Here is a 25,153-nt window from a genome sequence, read left to right on the forward strand (position 1 = left end):
TCCTGCGCCCCCTGCACGAAGCTCTCCGAGGTAAGCCGGGCAAAGGCGACGTTACCTGGACCGAGCAGATGGACACGGCGTTCACGGGCGCGAAGCTCGCCTTGGCTGACGCCACCATGCTCGCGCACCCGGCGCCCGATGCACCGATCGCCCTCACCACCGATGCCTCGGACTACGCGGTGGGCGCGGTGCACGAGCAATGGGTGCGTGGAGCTTGGCAACCGCTGGCGTTCTTTAGCCGGCAGCTTCGCCCGCCCGAACGCCGTTACAGTACCTTCGACCGCGAGTTGCTCGGACTTCACTTGGCGGTCAGGCACTTCCGCCATCTGCTCGAGGGCCGGGCGTTCACTGCCTTCGTCGACCACAAGCCGCTGATCTTCGCGATGGGCAAGGTCACCGAGCCGTGGTCGGCCCGGCAGCAGCGTCACCTCTCGGCCGTGTCCGAGTACACGACGGACATCCAGCACGTCGCGGGGAAGGACAACCCGGTGGCGGATTGCCTTTCCCGGGCCGTCGCCCACGCAGTCCACCTCGGCATCGACTATGCCCGGATGGCAGCGGACCAGGCCGCTGACCCCGACGTCCAGGCCTTGCGGACCGCCGTCACGGGCCTCCGCGTCACCGAGGTGCCGTTCGACGGCGCGGGCGCGGCCCTCTTGTGCGACGTCTCCCTCGGGCGTCCCCGCCCCATTGTGCCCGCGGGCTGGCAGCGCCAGGTGTTTGACGCCATCCACGGCCTGTCCCACCCGGGCGCGAGGGCCTCCCAAAGGCTGATCGCCGACAAGTTCGTCTGGCATGGCCTCCGGAAGGCCGTCCGCGGCTGGGCCAGGACATGCCTCGCGTGCCAGCGCGCCAAGGTGCACCGGCACACCCAGGCCCCGTTGGCCCCGTTCACGGTGCCGGAACGCCGGTTTGACCACGTCCACGTGGACCTGGTGGGACCTCTGCCCCCCTCGCGGGGTTTCACCCACGTCCTCACCATGGTGGACCGCACCACCCGGTGGCCGGAGGCCGTGCCGTTGGCGTCCACAACGGCGGCCGATGTCGCGCAGGCTTTCATCGCCACCTGGGTCGCCCGGTTCGGCGCCCCCTCAGACATCTCATCCGACCGCGGCCCCCAGTTCACCTCGGAGCTCTGGGGGGCGGTTGCGCAGGGGCTCGGGGTCCGGCTGCACCGAACCACGGCCTACCACCCCCAGGCTAACGGCCTGTGTGAGCGATTTCACCGCTCATTGAAGGCCGCGCTCCGTGCCACCCTCCGCGACGGCGGCTGGGTCGACAGGCTCCCCTGGGTCCTGCTGGGCCTCCGGACGGCGCCCAAGGAGGACCTGCGCGCATCCGCGGCGGAGTTGGTCTTCGGGCAACCGCTGCGGGTGCCGGGCGAGTTCCTCCCCGACTCCACGGCACCATGGTCCGCGGCACAGCAGCGCTCCGCTCTGCAAGAGACCGGCCAGAGGTTCGCCCCGGTGCCAACGGCATGCCACGGGCACCCACCGACGCACGTCGCCCCGGAGCTTCGCACGGCGGAGTACGTCTTCGTCCGCCACGATGCCCATCGGACACCACTGCGGCCCCCGTACGACGGGCCTTTCCGCGTGCTGGAGACCGGGGCGAAGCACTTCACCCTGGACATCGGCGGTACTCCTGACCGCGTTTCGGTAGACCGCCTCAAGCCGGCCCACCTCGATGTGGACCATCCACCGCCAGTGGCCCGACCCCCACGTCGGGGCCGCCCTCCTGCGGGCGGACCCCCGGCACCGCCCAGCCCCGCCGCCACGCCGCCCCCCGGTCCTGCACCCATCCCAGGAGCAGCCAGGGGCATCCCACCTGGCATCCCTGCACCCCGGACGCCGCCGATCGCCAGGGGGCGCTTCGGCCGGGTCATTCGTCTGCCCCGCAAACTGGCCCTCCAGGTGCGCGGGAATTCTGGGGGGGCGCGTGTGGCGGACACAAAAGCCCACTGGCGTGGTGACATCATTCCACGCACCAAGTGGGCGGTGGCCACGCCCGAGGGGTAGGCGTGGCCTCATGATATACCCCGGGCGACCAGCCCGGAGGAGTACAGTGTTACAGTGTAGTCTTACAATAAAGACGTTTATATGTTACCGCTTGTCCGCTTCCTCCTTGCTCACAAGCAGCGCGCGTAACGCCGCGCTTTACTGGCATCGTTAAATAAACGAGCACAGGTTGGAAACGCAATTGCTTTTCAAACATCTTGTGGGTCTCTATGACATGATGATATGACTTAGGGTTAAGGTTAGGGTTAGGGTTCGGGTTAGGGTTGTTAGGGTTAGAGTACGGGTTAAGATTAGGGTCCGGGCTAGGGTTCGGGTTTGGGTTAGGGTTGGGTATCGCATGCGGTGCCAAGACGAGGCCTAATGGGAATGATTGCACTGGGGAAGGATGTGCCAAGCACGCAGAGCCATTTTACAATTTAAGGTGCACGATAGGCAATCCGGATCTGCATTTGACGCGCGTTCGCTTCCTGGGGTTGCTGTTTGGTAGGAAATGCAAGGAGGCTTGTGCAGGGGGAGGAAGGGGGATGCTTTTCTTGACGAGTCATGGCCAGGCGTTTATGCATGGAGGAGGGGGAATGTGCAAGGGGTTAAGTTGGAGGGCAGATGGTTAGTATTCGTGCATGCGACGTCGATGCTTTTTGGATAAAATGGACATTGGTAAACAAGGAAAACCGAATTGAGATCCATATTCTGTCATCCATGGAGCTCGCCCAATGGGTTTGCACATTTTGAGCAGATGTAGAAATGTTTGCAAAATGTACAATCCAATTTAAAATGGCTACCTTGTATTCTCAGGTGACCGACATGATCCTTTTTTGCGTGTACCATGGCTAAACGTTCCCACGACATGCACATCATGAATAGTTATGTCCTGTCGTGTAATCTTGCCCAACAGAAATTGATGTTTTATTCCCCATCAGTGCTGGTAAGTTCAATCACCGCCAAGACTCTGTGTGTGCACGCAGATATATGGAGTCAAGACACCTGCACCTCTACATGCCTGCCACCATGGCCTTCGTCGCTGCCATGATGTCGATTGTTTACTACCAGAACATCGAGACGTCAAACTTCCCCAAACTGTTACTCGGTGAGTTTGGGGTAAAGATGCATCACAATGGGCTCGGAGATCTGGCTGCGCAATAACCTTTGGGATTTGTGTGCCAACTTCTGTGTTTTCCATAACCTTTCCTTGCATCCAGCTACGTGCTCTTCGGCTCCTCTTCCTTCGAGCCAATGTTCCTTCTGTCTCATTCATGTTTGAAGCATTTGAAGTTGACGCAGAGCAAGCTGCTCTCGTTCAGGTTAACATTGCTGCTCGTATTGTTGTTTTCACTTGTAATTCTTCTTATATGTTCTCCTCCCTCTTATGTTGTATGTTCTGTTATATGTTCTCCTCCCTCTTATGTTGTATGTTCTGTTATATGTTCTCCTCCCTCTTATGTTGTATGTTCTGTTATATGTTCTCCTCCCTCTTATGTTGTATGTTCTGTTGTATGTTCTCCTCCCTCTTATGTTGTATGTTCTGTTATATGTTCTCCTCCCTCTTATGTTGTATGTTCTGTTATATGTTCTCCTCCCTCTTATGTTGTATGTTCTATTATATGTTCTCCTCCATCTTACATTGTATGTTCTGTTATATGTTCTCCTCCCTCTTACATTGTATGTTGTGTTATATGTTCTCCTCCCTCTTATGTTGTATGTCCTGTTATATGTTCTCCTCCCTCTTATGTTGTATGTTCTGTTATATGTTCTGCTCCCTCTTATGTTGTATGTTCTGTTATATGTTCTCCTCCCTCTTATGTTGTATGTTCTGTTATATGTTCTCCTCCATCTTACGTTGTATGTTATGTTATATGCTCTCCTCCCTCTTACGTTTTATGTTCTCCTCCCTCTTACGTTGTATGTTCTGTTATATGTTCTCCTCCCTCTTACATTGTATGTTATGTTATATGCTCTCCTCCCTCTTACGTTGTATGTTCTGTTTTATGTTCTCCTCCTTCTTACGTTGTATGTTCTGTTATATGTTCTCCTCCCTCTTACGTTGCATGTTCTGTTATATGTTCTCCTCCCTCTTATGTTGTATGTTCTGTTATATGTTCTCCTCCCTCTTATGTTGTATGTTCTGTTATATGTTCTCCTCCATCTTACGTTGTATGTTATGTTATATGCTCTCCTCTCTCTTACGTTTTATGTTCTCCTCCCTCTTACGTTGTATGTTCTGTTATATGTTCTCCTCCCTCTTACATTGTATGTTATGTTATATGCTCTCCTCCCTCTTACGTTGTATGTTCTGTTTTATGTTCTCCTCCTTCTTACGTTGTATGTTCTGTTTTATGTTCTCCTCCTTCTTATGTTGTATGTTCTGTTATATGTTCTCCTCCCTCTTACGTTGTATGTTCTGTTATATGCTCTCCTCCCTCTTACGTTGTATGTTCTGTTTTATGTTCTCCTCCTTCTTACGTTGTATGTTCTGTTATAAGTTCTCCTCCCTCTTACGTTGTATGTTCTGTTATATGCTCTCCTCCCTCTTACGTTGTATGTTCTGTTTTATGTTCTCCTCCTTCTTACGTTGTATGTTCTGTTATATGTTCTCCTCCCTCTTACGTTGCATGTTCTGTTATATGTTCTCCTCCCTCTTTCGTCGTATGTTCTCTTCCATGTTCTCCTCCCTCTTACGTTGTTTACCATGAAAAGAATTAACTCCCAAAGCACATTGGACACCTGATTGATTGGTTCGAGAAACTGGTGAAAGAAAAGAATTGTATTCTGCTTGATTCATCCATGTTCCGAGTCTTTGTTAACTCAGGTGTTTTTTTGTTGTTGTTTTTTATCAAAATAAACTCTTGATTGTGTGTGTGTGTGTGGGTTACCTTAGCTCTTCTTGCCTACTGGGTCCTGGCATTCAGCATGAAGAGCATAAAGCTGGCCAAGTTCTACGTGCATGGCGTTGGGCCAAAGCATCTGCGCTTCTGCATCACCGGCCTGCTCGTTCTTCTCTACAGTCTGCTCCTCATGGTCGAGATCAACGTCATCCGTGTGCGCGTAAGCTGCTCAGCCACAACACGCACCTGGCACGGAGCAGCACTCTTGTAACTTTAAACGTTTACCAAAAAATCTCATTAATATTAACCCAAACAAATCCGCCACGCTCATCTACAATAATTATAATCTCCAAACCATGGATAAAATGCAGAGTGAACAACCAAAATATCCAACGGACTCCTCTTTTGAATGACTCAGGCTTAGCCTGATTCCAAGGCCCAAGTGTATTTACTGTTGGAACATGGTGGTACAAAGGGTTAGGGTGAGAAACCATAATTTCCCATAAAGTAATGATGCAGTAGGATTTACGTATATAATGGGATTCCAGCATAAATTACAAGAACTATTAAACTAAAACTTCCACCTCTTCACAAAAAAGTTGAGGATTCGAGTATAGAATGATATAAAATGCTCGCACACGTGTTCCTTGGCAGCCATGTTGTTTTTCTGTCAGAAATACGTGGGCTTCCGTAACCCCATGAAAGTGAAGCCACCAGAGGACCTGCAGGACCTGGGTGTGCGGTTTCTGCAACCATTCGTCAACCTTCTCTCAAAGGCCACGTACTGGTGGATGAATTCGTTCATCAAGAGTGCCCATCGCAGGCCCATCGATCTCAAGACCATCGGCAAGCTGCCCATCGCTATGCGGGCTCTGACCAACTACATTCGTTTCCGGGATGCCTACGAAGAGCAGAAGGTGGAAATTCCTTTTCCAATGCACGCCATAATTCCATTATTTGGAGTCGTACTAAACATTTTGGAGTGCTCCACATTTATGCCAGTTGAGGAAGCTGCTCCAGGATGGATGAATATAACGTTTGTTTGTTTTTCTTTCCAGAATTTTCTTTCTTTCATCAGTAGCATGAAAATTTACAGGGGTCGTGGTGGATCATTACATACTTACCTTAAAAAAAACTGCAATCAGACTTGTACAACGATTTCATTCCAGTCTCACTTGATGCTGCCTTTGATTTGCTACCCAGAGTTCAGCGGCAGACGACAACCGGCAAACGCCGTCAATCTGGCGCTCCATGTACAAGGCGTTTGGACGTCCCATCCTGCTGAGCAGCACCTATCGGTACTTGTCAGATTTGCTGAGCTTCGCTGGACCGCTCTGCATCTCTGGGATCGTGTTCCACCTGAGCCACCACAGTGATGCACAGGACAAGCCAGTAAGTCTGCATTTCATTAATATCTTCACGTGGTCATCTCTATATACAGGGTGTCCCCTGAAATAGATTTTAATTTATTGATACAACAAGCAGACATAACTTTCCAGTTGAAAGTTATATGGAGCAGGTAATGTTTGAAGGTTTTTTGTTTTTTTTTGTATACAAGATTGAGGCTCGTGTAAGAGCATTGATCACAAAAAAGACGAATTGCCACATAAAACATATGATAAAGGGAGCGGGAGACAAGAGATGGAGAGCAGGGACATCAGGAGATCTGTGGGAGGGAGAGCGCTCGGGGGGGGGGGGGCGGAGGCATGGGGAGGGGGGGGGGTGGGAGAGGTAATAAAAACACATGGACACTGCTCGGACTTCCAGTAAAGAAGTCGGAATTTCAAAAAAGTGGATCTGGGGTGAATTAACGGGGGTAGAAAAGATCAAGGTTTTGGATGGGGGAAGATAAGAGATGGTGGTGAACAGCTGCATTAAAGACCTGGAGGGAGGAGAGTGGCATTGAGGAGAGTGAGGAAGTTTGTTCCAGAGGTGGGAGTAAAGAGGAATGAAAGAGTGAAGGTGAGCAGAGAGCCGAGATTTTGGCAATTTCACTGGAAGAGGGTTGCTGGCAGATCTTGTGCGACCTGTAGGAATATTTGGGGGACAGAGCACAGATAGAGCTGGAGGAGCAAGGCCGGAGAGGAGTCGGCAGAACACAGAAAGACCACCAACCTGCCTGTGGTGAGTGAGTGAAAGGCCCTCAGAATCAACTTTATCGTGGGACATTCCAATGATTCTGAAAGCTTTGGTTTCAACAGCGTGAAGCCGAGCTAAGTGTGAGGCAGGAGCACCAGCCCAGAGGGGAGAACAGTACTCCATTGAGCTGCGGATGAAAGCCTTGTATGTGGTGAGGAGCTCAGGTGTGCCGAGGAAGGACTTCGCACGACGGAGCATGCCCAGTCGGTGACTGGCTTTGTAGGCCAGCTTGGAAATGTGGTTTTCCCAGGAAAGATCATGGCAGATAGTGAGACCCAAAAGCTTGTGTGACAGAAATTATTGGATTGTTGAGAAAGTAGATGGGAGGGTTTTCCAGACGACCCTTTCGGAGAGACGTAGTAAGAGTGTGAGATTTGTCAGGATTGAAAGACATGTTCCACGTGTTTGACCAGTCTGTGATTTTGTCCAGGTCTGCAGAGAGTGAGGAGGCTGCAGACTGCCGATCTGAGGGATGAGGAATGGAGCAGCAGAGAGCGGAATCATCAGCAAAGAGATAGAGAAGATTTTCAAGAGAGTCAGAGAGATCATTTATTAAGACCAGAAAAAGCACAGGGCCCAGAACACTGCCTTGGGGAACTGCAGCCTGTACAGGAAGGGGAGATGAGAAAAACCCATTCAGGGCCACACGTTTACTACGACCAGAGAGGGAGTCCGCAAGCCATGCATGGAGAAAAACAGAACTCAACCTTTACATCTTCCCTTTCAATTAAATTTCATTTTCTTGTCTTTTTCGTGAACGAGCCGTTTTTCAATGCCTTGATTCAGCATTCTCCATCAAATGAATCGGTTGTGGTGGACCCTTTGCTTGGCCCTCAATATCCCTCTCTGTGATTTATTACCTTGCCACTGAAGGTGGATGGCAGCTGGGTTTTCACCCCTGTCTGTCTGTTTGTCTCTCTGTGACCACGATTTCTCAAAAAGTTATTGACGGATTCAGACAAAACCCGGTGGACAGGTTGGGTGTGTGACGAGGACGAATTGAGTCTATTTTGGTGAAGATCCGGGTCCGGATACGAGAATTTTTAAAGTGATTCTTCACCATTGAGAGATAGGGTCAAAAACTATATGTAGCATGATATTTAAAAAAAAGTTGTGGACAGATTATGACAAACCTTGGTGGATGAGTTGGCTAAGTGAGAAGAACAATCCGATTTGAATTTGGTTCAGGTACGGATGCAGATCTGGCCTATCAGTGGGATACAAAATGTCAACTGTTCAGCCTGGTGGAGGTACGCGCTCTACCGAGTGCCGTTTTCGTTTCAAATTGCATTCTCAAAATCAACTCTGCATACTTGGAAATAGAAACTAGATAGAAAATATGAAGACTTGGCTGAAGGTGGTGGAAGAAGAAATGCGGGGAAGGGGGTTCACAAGGGGAGATGCAGAAAATAGGGCAAAATGGAGAAGATTGTCATGGAGCCGTGTAAAAAAAGAAAGGTGTAAATATGACCAATGGTAGGAAATGGCTGTTTATGTTAAAAAAAATTAAATAAAAAAAACTACTGTTGCTATTTCAGCAGCTCACACATGTGAAAAACAACAATTATACTATGTTTTGTATCACTTATATCACCATCTATATCATCATCTATAGTTATTATATCACCATCTCTTGTCTTCCCCCCATCCAAAACCTTGATCTTTTCTTTCCTACCCCTGTTAATTCACCCCAGATCCACTTTTTTGAAATTACGACTTCTTTCCTGGAAGTCCGAGCAGTGTCCATGTGTTTTGTACCTCTCCCACCCCCCCTCCTTCCCGTGCATCCTCCCCCCAAGCCCTCTCCCTCCCACAGATCTCCCGATGTCTGTTCTCTCAAATGTTGTGCTTGTGTGCTTCCCTCTCTCTCCCCATCTTGTCCCCCGCTCCCTTTATCTTATGTTTTATGTGTCAGTTTGTATTTTTTTTGATTAATGTTCGCTCTTACACGAGCCTCGATCTTGTATACAAAAAATATATTAAAAAAGCCCGCAAGGCTTGCTCCAGCAGGGAAAATGGCCTTAAAATGCCTGTTGTTTGTTTTTGTTGTGTACAAGCGAATGTGGACCAAAAAAAGGCAAAGGTTAAATTGAACAAAATAATCTTCAGAAACGATATTATAATACGTGCCCTGGAATAAAAATACAATAGAATCACATTTGCACGTAAATATTGTATTCAGTTTGCCATCTGTATGCATGAGGATTATGATTTGTGTTCAAGGAGTCTTGTGGTTATATTTAGGGTTGCTTCATTAAAGCTCAGCGTGTTGTTCAGGTAAGTGGTTTGCTTTTTTGAATCTAAAATATTTATTTGGTTCCTTCATTCGGAACCTTCATTTCCATATAAATATGTTTCTAGTTAAATGTGCAGATAGTCATGGCATCCATATTGTAACACAGTCTGTTGGCATTCATATTGTAACACAGACTTTTGGCGTTCATATTGTAACACAGTCTTTTGGCGTTCATATTGTAACACAGTCTTTTGGCATTCATATTGTAACACAGTCTTTTGGCATTCATATTGTAACACAGACTTTTGGCATTCATATTTTAACACAGTCTTTTGGCATTCATATTGTAACACAGTCTTTTGGCGTTCATATTGTAACACAGTCTTTTGGCATTCATATTGTAACACAGACTTTTGGCATTCATATTTTAACACAGTCTTTTGGCATTCATATTGTAACACAGTCTTTTGGCATTCATATTGTAACACAGACTTTTGGCATTCATATTGTAACACAGACTTTTGGCATTCATATTGTAACACAGTCTTTTGGCGTTCATATTTTAACACAGACTTTTGGCGTTCATATTGTAACACAGTCTTTTGGCGTTCATATTGTAACACAGTCTTTTGGCGTTCATATTGTAACACAGTCTTTTGGCATTCATATTTTAACACAGTCTTTCGGTGTTCATATTGTAACACAGTCTTTTGGCGTTCATATTGTAACACCGTCTTTCGGTGTTCATATTGTAACACAGTCTTTTGGCGTTCGTATTCTAACACAGTATTTTGGCGTTCATATTGTAACACAGTCTTTTGGCGTTCATATTTTAACAGTCTTTCGGTGTTCATATTGTAACACAGTCTTTTGGCGTTCATATTGTAACACAGTCTTTTGGCGTTCATATTGTAACACAGTCTTTTGGTGTTCATATTGTAACACAGTCTTTTGGCGTTCATATTGTAACACAGTCTTTTGGCATTCATATTGTAACATAGTCTGTTGGCATTCATATTGTAACACAGTCTTTTGGCATTCATATTGTAACACAGTCTGTTGGCATTCATATTGTAACATAGTCTTTTGGCATTCATATTGTAACACAGTCTTTTGGCATTCATATTGTAACACAGTCTTTTTGCATTCATATTGTAACACAGTCTTTTGACATTCATATTGTAACATAGTCTGTTGGCATTCATATTGTATCATCGTCTTTTGGCATTCATATTGTATCACAGTCTTTTAGCATTCATATTGTAACACAGTCTGTTGGCATTCATATTGTAACACAGTCTTTTGGCATTCATATTGTAACATAGTCTTTTGGCATTCATATTGTAACACAGTCTGTTGGCATTCATATTGTAACACAGTCTGTTGGCATTCATATTGTAACACAGTCTGTTGGCATTCATATTGTAACACAGTCTTTTGGCATTCATATTGTAACACAGTCTGTTGGCATTCATATTGTAACACAGTTTTTTGGCATTTATATTGTAACACAGTCTTTTGGCATTCATATTGTAACACAGTCTTTTGGCATTCATATTGTAACACAGTCTTTTGGCGTTCATATTGTAACACAGTCTTTTGGCATTCATATTGTAACACAGTCTTTTGGCATTCATATTGTAACACAGTCTTTTGGCATTCATATTGTAACATAGTCTTTTGGCGTTCATATTGCAACACAGTCTTTTGGCGTTCATATTGTAACATAGTCTTTTGGCGTTCATATTGCAACACAGTCTTTTGGCATTCATATTGTAACACAGTCTTTTGGCGTTCATATTGTAACACAGTCTTTTGGCATTCATATTGTAACACAGTCTTTTGGCATTCATATTGTAACACAGTATTTTGGCATTCATATTGTAACACAGTCTGTTGGCATTCATATTGTAACACAGTATTTTGGCATTCGTATTGTAACACAGTCTGTTGGCGTTCATATTGTAACACAGTTTTTTGGCATTTATATTGTAACACAGTCTTTTGGCATTCATATTGTAACACAGTATTTTGGCATTCATATTGTAACACAGTCTGTTGGCGTTCATATTGTAACACAGTATTTTGGCATTCGTATTGTAACACAGTCTGTTGGCGTTCATATTGTAACATAGTCTTTTGGCATTCATATTGTAACACAGTATTTTGGCATTCATATTGTAACACAGTCTTTTGGCATTCATATTGTAACACAGTATTTTGGCATTCGTATTGTAACACAGTCTGTTGGCATTCATATTGTAACACAGTTTTTTGGCATTTATATTGTAACACAGTCTTTTGGCATTCATATTGTAACACAGTCTTTTGGCATTCATATTGTAACACAGTCTTTTGGCGTTCATATTGTAACACAGTCTTTTGGCATTCATATTGTAACACAGTCTTTTGGCATTCATATTGTAACACAGTCTTTTGGCATTCATATTGTAACATAGTCTTTTGGCGTTCATATTGCAACACAGTCTTTTGGCGTTCATATTGTAACATAGTCTTTTGGCGTTCATATTGCAACACAGTCTTTTGGCATTCATATTGTAACACAGTCTTTTGGCGTTCATATTGTAACACAGTCTTTTGGCATTCATATTGTAACACAGTCTTTTGGCATTCATATTGTAACACAGTATTTTGGCATTCATATTGTAACACAGTCTTTTGGCATTCATATTGTAACACAGTATTTTGGAATTCGTATTGTAACACAGTCTGTTGGCGTTCATATTGTAACATAGTCTTTTGGCATTCATATTGTAACACAGTATTTTGGCATTCATATTGTAACACAGTCTTTTGGCATTCATATTGTAACACAGTATTTTGGCATTCATATTGTAACACAGTCTTTTGGCATTCATGTTGTAACACAGACTTTTGGCATTCATATTTTAACACAGTCTTTTGGCATTCATATTGTAACACAGTCTTTTGGCGTTCATATTGTTACATAGACCTTTGGCATTCATATTTTAACACAGTCTGTGGGCATCCATATTGTAACACAGTCTTTTGGCATTCATATTGTAACACAGACTTTTGGCATTCATATTTTAACACAGTCTTTTGACATTCATATTGTAACACAGTCTTTTGGCGTTCATATTGTAACACAGTCTTTTGGCATTCATATTGTAACACAGACTTTTGGCGTTCATATTTTAACACAGTCTTTTGGCATTCATATTGTAACACAGTCTTTTGGCGTTCATATTGTAACACAGTCTTTTGGCATTCATATTTTAACACAGTCTTTCGGTGTTCATATTGTAACACAGTCTTTTGGCGTTCATATTGTAACACCGTCTTTCGGTGTTCATATTGTAACACAGTCTTTTGGCGTTCGTATTCTAACACAGTATTTTGGCATTCATATTGTAACACAGTCTTTTGGCGTTCATATTTTAACAGTCTTTCGGTGTTCATATTGTAACACAGTCTTTTGGCGTTCATATTGTAACACAGTATTTTGGCGTTCATATTGTAACACAGTCTTTTGGTGTTCATATTGTAACACAGTCTTTTGGCGTTCATATTGTAACACAGTCTGTTGGCATTCATATTGTAACACAGTCTTTTGGCATTCATATTGTAACATAGTCTTTTGGCATTCATATTGTAACACAGTCTGTTGGCATTCATATTGTAACACAGTCTGTTGGCATTCATATTGTAACACAGTCTGTTGGCATTCATATTGTAACACAGTCTTTTGGCATTCATATTGTAACACAGTCTGTTGGCATTCATATTGTAACACAGTTTTTTGGCATTTATATTGTAACACAGTCTTTTGGCATTCATATTGTAACACAGTCTTTTGGCATTCATATTGTAACACAGTCTTTTGGCGTTCATATTGTAACACAGTCTTTTGGCATTCATATTGTAACACAGTCTTTTGGCATTCATATTTTAACACAGTCTTTTGGCATTCATATTGTAACATAGTCTTTTGGCGTTCATATTGCAACACAGTCTTTTGGCGTTCATATTGTAACATAGTCTTTTGGCGTTCATATTGCAACACAGTCTTTTGGCATTCATATTGTAACACAGTCTTTTGGCGTTCATATTGTAACACAGTCTTTTGGCATTCATATTGTAACACAGTCTTTTGGCATTCATATTGTAACACAGTATTTTGGCATTCATATTGTAACACAGTCTGTTGGCATTCATATTGTAACACAGTATTTTGGCATTCGTATTGTAACACAGTCTGTTGGCGTTCATATTGTAACACAGTTTTTTGGCATTTATATTGTAACACAGTCTTTTGGCATTCATATTGTAACACAGTATTTTGGCATTCATATTGTAACACAGTCTGTTGGCGTTCATATTGTAACACAGTATTTTGGCATTCGTATTGTAACACAGTCTGTTGGCGTTCATATTGTAACATAGTCTTTTGGCATTCATATTGTAACACAGTATTTTGGCATTCATATTGTAACACAGTCTTTTGGCATTCATATTGTAACACAGTATTTTGGCATTCGTATTGTAACACAGTCTGTTGGCATTCATATTGTAACACAGTTTTTTGGCATTTATATTGTAACACAGTCTTTTGGCATTCATATTGTAACACAGTCTTTTGGCATTCATATTGTAACACAGTCTTTTGGCGTTCATATTGTAACACAGTCTTTTGGCATTCATATTGTAACACAGTCTTTTGGCATTCATATTGTAACACAGTCTTTTGGCATTCATATTGTAACATAGTCTTTTGGCGTTCATATTGCAACACAGTCTTTTGGTGTTCATATTGTAACATAGTCTTTTGGCGTTCATATTGCAACACAGTCTTTTGGCATTCATATTGTAACACAGTCTTTTGGCGTTCATATTGTAACACAGTCTTTTGGCATTCATATTGTAACACAGTCTTTTGGCATTCATATTGTAACACAGTATTTTGGCATTCATATTGTAACACAGTCTTTTGGCATTCATATTGTAACACAGTATTTTGGAATTCGTATTGTAACACAGTCTGTTGGCGTTCATATTGTAACATAGTCTTTTGGCATTCATATTGTAACACAGTATTTTGGCATTCATATTGTAACACAGTCTTTTGGCATTCATATTGTAACACAGTATTTTGGCATTCATATTGTAACACAGTCTTTTGGCATTCATGTTGTAACACAGACTTTTGGCATTCATATTTTAACACAGTCTTTTGGCATTCATATTGTAACACAGTCTTTTGGCGTTCATATTGTTACATAGACCTTTGGCATTCATATTTTAACACAGTCTGTGGGCATCCATATTGTAACACAGTCTTTTGGCATTCATATTGTAACACAGACTTTTGGCATTCATATTTTAACACAGTCTTTTGACATTCATATTGTAACACAGTCTTTTGGCGTTCATATTGTAACACAGTCTTTTGGCATTCATATTGTAACACAGACTTTTGGCGTTCATATTTTAACACAGTCTTTTGGCATTCATATTGTAACACAGTCTTTTGGCGTTCATATTGTAACACAGTCTTTTGGCATTCATATTTTAACACAGTCTTTCGGTGTTCATATTGTAACACAGTCTTTTGGCGTTCATATTGTAACACCGTCTTTCGGTGTTCATATTGTAACACAGTCTTTTGGCGTTCGTATTCTAACACAGTATTTTGGCATTCATATTGTAACACAGTCTTTTGGCGTTCATATTTTAACAGTCTTTCGGTGTTCATATTGTAACACAGTCTTTTGGCGTTCATATTGTAACACAGTATTTTGGCGTTCATATTGTAACACAGTCTTTTGGTGTTCATATTGTAACACAGTCTTTTGGTGTTCATATTGTAACACAGTCTTTTGGCATTCATATTGTAACATAGTCTGTTGGCATTCATATTGTAACACAGTCTTTTGGCATTCATATTGTAACACAGTCTGTTGGCATTCATATTGTAACATAGTCTTTTGGCATTCATATTGTAACACAGTCTTTTGGCATTCATATTGTAACACAGTCTTTTGGCATTCATATTGTAACACAGTCTTTTGGCATTCATATTGTAACACAGTCTGAGTCTTTTGACATTCATATTGTAACATAGTCTGTTGGCATTCATATTGTAACACAGTCTTTTGGCATTCATATTGTAACACAGTCTGTTGGCATTCATATTGTAACATAGTCTTTTGGCATTCATATTGTATCATCGTCTTTTGGCATTCATATTGTATCACAGTCTTTTGGCATTCATATTGTAACACAGTCTGTTGGCATTCATATTGTAACATAGTCTTTTGGCATTCATATTGTAACACAGTCTGTTGGCATTCATATTGTAACACAGTCTGTTGGCATTCATATTGTAACACAGTCTGTTGGCATTCATATTGTAACACAGTCTTTTGGCATTCATATTGTAACACAGTCTGTTGGCATTCATATTGTAACACAGTTTTTTGGCATTTATATTGTAACACAGTCTTTTGGCATTCATATTGTAACACAGTCTTTTGGCATTCATATTGTAACACAGTCTTTTGGCGTTCATATTGTAACACAGTCTGTTGGCATTCATATTGTAACACAGTCTTTTGGCATTCATATTGTAACACAGTCTTTTGGCATTCATATTGTAACACAGTATTTTGGCATTCGTATTGTAACACAGTTTTTTGGCATTTATATTGTAACACAGTCTTTTGGCATTCATATTGTAACACAGTCTTTTGGCATTCATATTGTAACACAGTATTTTGGCATTCGTATTGTAACACAGTCTGTTGGCGTTCATATTGTAACACCGTCTGTTGGCGTTCATATTGTAACACAGTCTGTTGGCATTCATATTGTAACATAGTCTTTTGGCATTCATATTGTAACACTATTTTGGCAATTATATTGTAACACAGTCTTTTGGCATTCATATTGTAACACAGTCTTTTGGCATTCATATTGTAACACAGTCTTTTGGCATTCATATTGTAACACAGTCTTTTGGCATTCATATTGTAACACAGTCTTTTGGCATTCATATTGTAACACAGTCTTTTGGCATTCATATTGTAACACAGTCTTTTGGCATTCATATTGTAACACAGACTTTTGCTCGTGGTTTGGTCATTTCTTTGAACCAATTCTTCCAGAGTTTCCAGCTTATGGGTGTTGATGTGAGTGTAGGCCTTATAATCGGTTCGAGGATAAAATCCTCAGGTTGGAATTTCACACTCGTGGAGTCCTGTGTGAGTGTAAACTTCCTGATGCTAAAAGAAAACCTCAGGTTAAAGTTTGACGTTCATGCAGTTTTCTTATTCTTGTCCCTTTTCCACTTAGATACTTGTTTCGACCCTCTATAAATCGCAACTTTAAACAGTAATTATATATTTATTCATATTATTTGAATTTTATCCTATTATTCCACATTTATACAGTGCATTCAGAAAGTATTCAGACCCCTTCACTTTTTCACATTTTGTTATGTTGCAGCCTTTTGCTGAAATCGTTTAAATTCATTTTTACCTCATCAATCTACACTCAATACCCCATAATGACAAAGAGAAAACAGGATTTTAGAAAGTTTTGAAAATTTATTTAAAATAAAAAACTGAAATATCGCATTGATATAAGTATTCATACCCTTTGCTATGACACTTGAAATTTAGTTCAGGTGCCTCCCATTTCTCTTGATCATCTTTGAGATGTTTGTACACCTTGATTGGAGTCCACCTGTGGTAAATTCAATTCATTGGACATGATTTGGAAAGGCACACACCTGTGTATATAAGGTCTCACAGCTGACCATGCACATCAGAGCAAAAACCAAGCCATGAGGTCGAAGGAACTGCCTGCAGAGCTCAGAGACAGGATTGTGTCGAGGCACAGATCTGGGGAAGCCTAGAAAAAAATCTCTGCTGCATTGAAGGTTCCCAAGAGCACAGTGGCCTCCATAATTCTTAAATGGAAGAAGTTTGGAACAACCAGGACTATTCCTAGAGCTGGCCGCCCGGACAAACTGAGCAATCAGGGGAGAAGGGCCTTGGTAAGAGAGGTGACCAAGAACCCGATGGTCACTCTGGCTGAGCTCCAGAGATCTTGTGTGGAGATAGGAGAAACTTCCAGAAGGACAACCATCACTGCAACACTCCACCGATCTGGGCTTTATGGCAGAGTGGCCAGACGGAAGCCAAACAGTTCACTCTTGGTTTCATCAGACCACAGAATCTTGTTTCTCACAGTCTGAGAGTCCTTCAGGTGCTTTTTTGCAAACTCCAAGCGGGCTTTCATGTGTCTTTCACTGAGGAGAGGCTTCCGTCTGGCCACTCTGCCATAAAGCCCAGATCGGTGGAGTGTTGCAGTGATGGTTGTCCTTCTGGAAGTTTCTCCCATCTCCACACAGAATCTCTGGAGCTCAGCCGGAGAGTCCATCGGGTTCTTGGTCACCTCGCTTACCAAGGCCCTTCTCCCCCGATTGCTCAGTTTGGCCGGGCGGCCCCAGCTCTAGGAATAGTCCTGGTTGTTCCAAACTTCTTCCATTTAAGAATTATGGAGGCCACTGTGCTCTTGGGAACCTTCAATGCAGCAGAGATTTTTTTCTAGGCTTCCCCAGATCTGTGCCTCGACACAATCCTGTCTCTGAGCTCTGCAGGCAGTTCCTTCGACCTCATGGCTTGGTGTTTGCTCTGATAAGCATCGTCAGCTGTGAGACCTTATATGGACAGGTGTGTGCCTTTCCAAATCATGTCCAATCAATTGAATTTACCACAGGTGGACTCCAATCAAGGTGTAGAAACATCTCAAAGATGATCAAGAGAAATGGGAGGCACCTGAGCTAAATTTCAAGTGTCATAGCAAAGGGTATGAATACTTATGTCAATGTGATATTTCAGTTTTTTATTTTTAATAAATTTGCAAAACTTTCTAAAATCCTGTTTTCTCTTTGTCATTATGGGGTATTGAGTGGAGATTGATGAGGTAAAAAATGAATTTAAACGATTTCAGCAGAAGGCTGCAACATAACAAAATGTGAAAAAAGTGAAGGGGTCTGAATACTTTCTGAATGCACTGTACATGCAATCATACAATAACAATCTAAACTATAACGGCACACAGGTAGAGAGCATACCTCCGCCAAGCTGAACACTTTACGTTTTGTATCCAACTGATAGACCGGATCGGCATCCGAACCTTAACCAAAATCTCATCGGCTTGTTCTTGTTACCTGCCCAACTCATCGACTTAGTTTTGTCGTACTCTGTCCACAACCTTTTTGAATCATCGCGCCTGATATCCTTTTTGGTCCGATCTCTCCATTATAAAGATTCATTTTTTAAAATGTAAAATATATAGAATCCGGAACTTCATCAACATATAATCAATTCGTCCTTGTCACACTCCCAACCTGTCCACCAAGTTTCGTCCGAATCTGTCCACAACTGTTTGACAGACAGACAAACATACAGACAGACAGACAGACCGACAAACAGGGGTGAAAACTCAACCTCCATCCACCTTCGGTGGCAGAGGAGACAAGACCGAGCAAAAGGAGATTGCAGACCCTCACCACGACCTCTTTTGTGTGGTGTTTGTGTGGTGTGTGTGCTGTCTGTGAGCTGGAATGTGTGTGTGCTTTGTGTGAGCTGGAGTGTTTTTGTGGTGTGTGTGAGCTGGAGTGTGTGTGAGCTGGAATGTGTGTGTGAGCTGGAGTGTTTGTGTGGTGTGTGTGAGCTGGAGTGTGTGTGAGCTGGAATGTGTGTGTGAGCTGGAGTGTTTGTGTGGTGTGTGTGAGCTGGAGTTTTTGTGGGGTGTGTGTGTGATCTGGAGTGTTTGTGTGGTGTGTGTGAGCTGGAGTTTTTGTGTGGTGTGTGTGAGCTGGAGTGTTTGTGTGGTGTGTGTGAGCTGGAGTGTTTGTGTTGTTACATATTTATGTGAATGTATGTGAATTACCATTCAGGTCTTTGCTTATCCATGTTTAGTAGATTAAGGGTTGTGGTGGTTGGAGGGTCAGGAGCCCTTCTGAAAAGTGTCCGGAAACGGAAGTGACCGGAAACGGAAGAGGAAAAGACACGAGGAAGAAAAGGGACGATTATTCTTCTTCCTCGCCCCGCTCCGACGAGAGGTGGGATCGACCTTGCGCTGCGTGGAAAAGCGGCGTTCCGAAGCCTGTCTGGCGAGAGGAGTTACCGGGACGTGTACCTGCCCGGTGGAGACGTCAAGTTGACGTGGGGCCGTGCATCGACCCCGCGTCTGGCACCGTTCGCGGCACCGTCTAAACAGACGCGTGCGGGTCGCCCGTTGGGGCCTAACGCGCCTTGCAAGCGGCGTGGGGCTTTTGGCTTGCTCTACCGTACCCGCTTCGCGTGGCCACGAGGGGCTGCAGCCGCGGGGCCTGGTACGATACCTGCCCGGTGGAACAACGTCCACCCGGGGTTCGTTCAACCGCCCGAGTGCGGCGATGCCGACCAGTATCTTGGTCAGGAGGGGCCCAGAGACATTGTGAGGGGCAGAGACCAAAAGGGGGTCGTGAGTACCGAAGTGAACACACATATATAAGATGGCCATCTTAATCATATAGGGGATTGATTGTGGATTGGGGAATTGTTGATGGTTGTTTGCTATTGATTGCTCGGGGAAAATCTCCGTGGTTGTATCATTGAAATTGTATGGTATCATTACCATTGAAATATATCCTTGAACATCAGTTTTCTCTTGGGTGGAATTCATATGGATTGCGTGGCGAAAGCGCATATATAATACAACTTTCTGGCGAAGTTCCTCTCACGGTCCGGGGGTCACCGAGACCAGGTATTCACCGAGGGGACTACGTAACAGTGTGGTGTGTGTGACCTGGAGTGTTTGTGTGGCGTGTGTGAGCTGGAGTGTTTGTGTGGTGTGTGTGAGCTGGAGTGTTTGTGTGGTGTGTGTGAGCTGGAGTGTTTGTGTGGTGTGTGTGAGCTGGAGTGTTTGTGTGGTGTGTGTGAGCTGGAGTGTTTTTGTGGTGTGTGTGACCTGGAGTGTTTGTGTGGCGTGTGTGAGCTGGAGTGTGTGTGAGCTGGAATGTGTGTGTGAGCTGGAGTGTTTGTGTGGTGTGTGTGAGCTGGAGTGTTTGTGTGGTGTGTGTGAGCTGGAGTGTTTGTGTGGTGTGTGTGAGCTGGAGTGCGGGGTATGTGAGCTGGAGTGTTTGTGTGGTGTGTGTGAGCTGGAGTGTTTGTGTGGTGTGTGTGAGCTGGAGTGTGGGGTGTGTGAGCTGGAGTGTTTGTGTGGTGTGTGTGAGCTGGAGTGTGGGGTGTGTGAGCTGGAGTGTTTGTGTGGTGTGTAGACGATGCATTGACGACGGAAGGTTATGTTCATACAGTACACACACCTTTTGGGGTTTCCTGTATAGATTCACGTCACAATCGTATGTATTTTATAGACGTGTGTACATACATATTTTATAGATACACTTAATTTACTGACGTATGCATATTTTTATGGTACTTACTTTGCGGATGCACTCACATTTTTTGATTTTGATCTACCGTAATGTACAGGGTGTTGATGCTGCCGAAGCAGTTTCTTGGCAAAGGTCGAGCTCTTGATCTTCCACGAGCTTTGACTATGTATATAAATAAAAGGGTTGTACTGGGTGGTTTGCCATTACCTTCCCAGCATTGCTTGACCTATCTCTATCCTTTTTACCCTCGCCAGAGGAGAGGGTATTGCATTTGTCTGTTTGTTTGTCCACACAGAATATATATGATTTTCTCTGCAACCGTTGGTCCAATTCACAGGAAATTTTCACCATAGGTGCAACTCCACCTGGAGAATTCTTTAAATGATAATCATGACGTCATAGTTCACGTGGCTCGGCCGCCATCTTGGAAAAACCGAAAAACTTTGCACCTCTATATCTCCGAAAGTGCTGAATAGAAAAAATTGAGAAATGGCTCATTGTAAAGAACTCTCCTTGGGGAATAAAATATGGTAATGATTATGTCATAGGTGTCTCCATTATGACGTCATAATTCGACAAGTGCAAAACTTCATCTGATCACGATGAAATTTCATGAGCATCATCTAGGGATAAATTGGTGGAGAAAGAAAGAATGATGACGTCATCGGTCACGTGGTTCGGCCGCCATATTTTTTTAAACACAAAAGCCTTAAAAAAAACCACTGAAAAAACACATACTGGCGAGGGTCTACAATCTCTGATTGCTCTTTCTAGTCTGTAAATGCTGAGCATCAAGCAAGGAGGCGGCATGTCCCATTTTTAAAGTCTTTGGTATGACTCGGTCAGGGTTTGAACCGCACCGATCTCCCATACTCTGAGCGAACTCTCTAACCCTTAGGGTCAATGCCAGAAACGTCAGCTTTACTGTGCTACCAACAGCGGTCAGCACATTACTCTTAATTTTAATTTGATGAAAAGTATTATTCAATTTGTTCACCTGCACAGAGCAATATGGACATTGACAAAGCCTCATATTCCTAAACAATTTGTAGTCATTGCTGAATATATATGTATCTACTACTACTTCTCCAATGGCCCTAGTTATTCCCACTTTCTTGCCGGGGTTTTCTTGCTATTATTTTGGTCCAATTCTTTCATTAATCAGTTGGTCAGGCCTAACTTTCGACTGAAGGACATTCAAACCCAGGGTTGACAGCTCTAAGGTTATCTGTAGGTTATCCTGTGCATACCTTTAGGCTGTCCTGCCAGCCCGACTGAATACAAAATAGCTGCAGATGTTTTACGCACATTATTCCGTTTTGGATAATCATCCATTTTTTCCACAAATCCTGTGGAACAAGCCTTTCCCACTATATCGCAGTGTTAACTTCATCGCAGGGCGATGGGTCTATCAAAGCTGGAAAAGAAATCTATTGTTCAAAATGTCATTCCCACGTGCCTGACAGAAATACTTCCATGTAACCATGGTTACGCATCTATTAAATAACCTTGGACTATATTTCACAACATGCCAATCACATTGCCATTGCTGTGAAAATAATGCAATTAAATTCCCATTTTTTGGACAGTGCTTACTGGGTAAGCTGGATTCGTACACCACGATTTGGTATTCACAAACCAAGCTGTCCTTTTGCAGCATCGTGGATGTGAATGCCTTCATTTTTCTTCATTTGTTTCATTTTTTTTTTTACATTGACTTTTGCATTTGTAGGCCACTGTGCTCGTGCCGTGGTCAAGTACATCACGTGACTTAAGCATGTAAAGTGTGACTTGAACAAGTAAAAGTGATGTGGAAGTCAATTAACGCGGCAGGTTCAAATATGACCTGAACTTTAATTCTCAATACCAGGGTAATGTATTGTTCTAAATACCACGGTAATGTATTTTTTACAATGACTTTTGCATTTATAGGCCACTCTGCTCATACCGTGGCCAAGTATATATTATGTGACTTGAACAAGCAAAAGTGACGTGAAAGTCAATTAACGTGGCAGGTTGAAATATAACGTGAACTTTAATTCTAAATACCAGGGTAATAATGTATTGTCGTGAAATGATTTCGAGAGAATTTATCTTTTTGGACTTTTTTTTTTGGTGCCAATTGATTCTCATAATCACACTGTCACAAAGTAGTTGAGTGGTGTATAGGTACGGGGAGTGGGGAAGGCTTGCGCTAGTACGCCAATGGTTTAAAACAAAACGTATTGGTTGTAATATTTGTGGACGTGAGTTATCCAGTTATCCATTCCAGTTATCCAGTTATCCATTATCCAGTTATCCATTCTCAAAGCTGTTTTGCTTAAAAGGGGAACATATTGTTATGGAGATCACATCGGCCGAACAGCTGAGGCACTCCGAGCCGGATTAAGGGCCTATTTTCTCCTATACCAAGCTCAATTTGGAATTCCCATGGTCGATGGACAGTCAAAGTGAACCAATTGCTTTACCAGCTTTTCGCTTTGCGTGCGCGTGGTAAAAATCCATTGCAATGCCAAATCTGTCCGAAAATGAGAGTAATCAAATCATTTGACACCTTCAAGCACGATCTTCAATTGGCCATGTTGCACGGCTCTTTAATACGAGGGGAGGAACTGGTTATGACCTCAAAAGATGTTATCAAGCCACTGAATCAACAAAGATATACCAAGAAGTGGACATGCCAGGATAACAACTCCCAATCAGGACCGATACATTTGTACAACTCAGTGTTGACACTTATCCTGTGAGGTCCAGGGAATGTCCAGGGAAAGTACTCTGGGCAGTATGAAACTGATTGTATAAATGGGTTGTGTGAATTTATCGGTCCTGTGTGGGAGTCGTTATCCTGGGACTTCCTTGCTTTGGCATATCTCTTGTTGATCCAGTGGCTTGATAACATCTGAGGTCATAAGCAGTTCCACTGCTCACGTTAAAGAGCCTTGCAACATGGCTAATGGAAACCCTGCTTAAAGGTGTCCAATGATTTAATTCCTCTCATTTTCTGACAGGTGTGGCATTGTAATGGATTGTTAAATAATGTAATCAGTGTGTTTTTTGAGGATCCTCACAATGCTGTCGGAATAACTGTTTTGAATTTGCTCAGGATGCCTCGTGTCACCTCCAGAAACCTAAGGGTGCATGAGTTGTATGTGCGGAACAATTGTTGCATGAGGCAATTAAGTTGCGTGGAAACTTGCAATCAGGTGTTCTGCACATCCCCCATGCCAAAAAGGCACTTGGAATGAATGCTGGGTCTGTCCTTCAACAATGACATTATCATTTCTACATGTTCTGTTTTTAAATGGAGGAGCGTATATACAGTACTGTACTGTATATTGAATTATTTACATTTCAAGTGAATTAACCGCTCTACCGCTCCAATTGACGATCACGTTGACGAACCGTGGAGCGGCTTGTGTACCCCGATGACCCAAATGAGCTATACTGGACAGGTCTCACCCAAAGACAGCAATCACCCAAAGAACACCATCCCTACTGTGGAGCATGGTGGTGGCAGCATCATGCTATGGGGATGTTTCTCATCAGCAGGGACTTTCTTATCACTTGTCAGGATAGAAGGGAAAATGGATGGAGCAAAATACCGAAAAATCCTAGAGGAAAACCTGCTGCCTTCCACAAGAAAGCTGAAATTGGGACAGAAATTCACCTTTCAGCATGACCATTTCAACAACGACCTGAAGCACACAGCCAAATCTACACTGGAGGGGCTAAGGAACAAAAATATAAATGCCATTGATTGGCCCAGTCACAGCCCCGACCTAAATCCAATCGAAAATCTGTGGCATGATTTGAAGATTGCTGTCCATCAAAGCTCCCCTCGCAACTTGACTGAGTTTGAACAGTTTTGAACAGAAGAATGGGCAAATATAATAATAATAATAAATAATAATAATAAATCTTTATTGTCCCATATTCAGGGAAATTATTCTTTGGTATTGTGCCCAATCAAATATTGCCCATTCAAGGTGTGCAAAGTTGGTAGAGACCTGTCCCAACACACTCACAGCTGTAATTGTTGTCAAAGGTGCTTCCACTAAGTATTAACTTAGGGCGGTGGACACTTATCCAACAAAGATATTCTAGTTGTATTTTTAATTAATTTTCTGAAATTTGTGGAATTTCTTTTTCACTTGGAAGTTGTGGGTTACGATGTGTAAATTAAGGTGGTTAAAAGTCTGGTTTAATGCAATTTAATTCCAGGCTATAAGGTAACAAAAGTGAACATTTTGAAAGGGCGTGTAGACTTTCTATAGGCACTGTATATATCAAGATCAGACTCCATTACTTTAGTGGTGTAGTAGGTGCCAGGAAGCAAGTGCCACATTATCACATCGTGGTCACCAATTGTGGTGGTAATTCTTAACATTGTGCTGGTTGATAATGAATGTGTTTAAACCAGGTGATGAGGATGTATAAACTTAAACAAAATAAGTCTCACTCACATTTGGAACGGAGTGACGTGTTATAAATGAAGTCAGTTGAT

General features: G+C 43.1%; 1 protein-coding gene across 1 annotated transcript in view; it reads left to right on the forward strand.

Moving 5' to 3' along the window:
- LOC137433081 (ATP-binding cassette sub-family C member 9) overlaps positions 1–25,153 on the forward strand; it is a 221,312-nt gene that overhangs the window by 77,442 nt on the left and 118,717 nt on the right. Inside the window, exons 4-7 of the mRNA XM_078782848.1 lie at positions 2,984–3,105; positions 4,894–5,060; positions 5,515–5,757; positions 6,044–6,232. Of these exons, the coding sequence (XP_078638974.1) occupies positions 2,984–3,105; positions 4,894–5,060; positions 5,515–5,757; positions 6,044–6,232 (721 nt within the window). The remainder of the gene's footprint in view (positions 1–2,983; positions 3,106–4,893; positions 5,061–5,514; positions 5,758–6,043; positions 6,233–25,153) is intronic.

This window comes from Myxine glutinosa, chromosome 8 (assembly GCF_964187855.1).
Source record: "Myxine glutinosa chromosome 8, kmMyxGlut1.1, whole genome shotgun sequence".
NCBI classification, from domain to species: Eukaryota; Metazoa; Chordata; class Myxini; order Myxiniformes; family Myxinidae; genus Myxine; species Myxine glutinosa.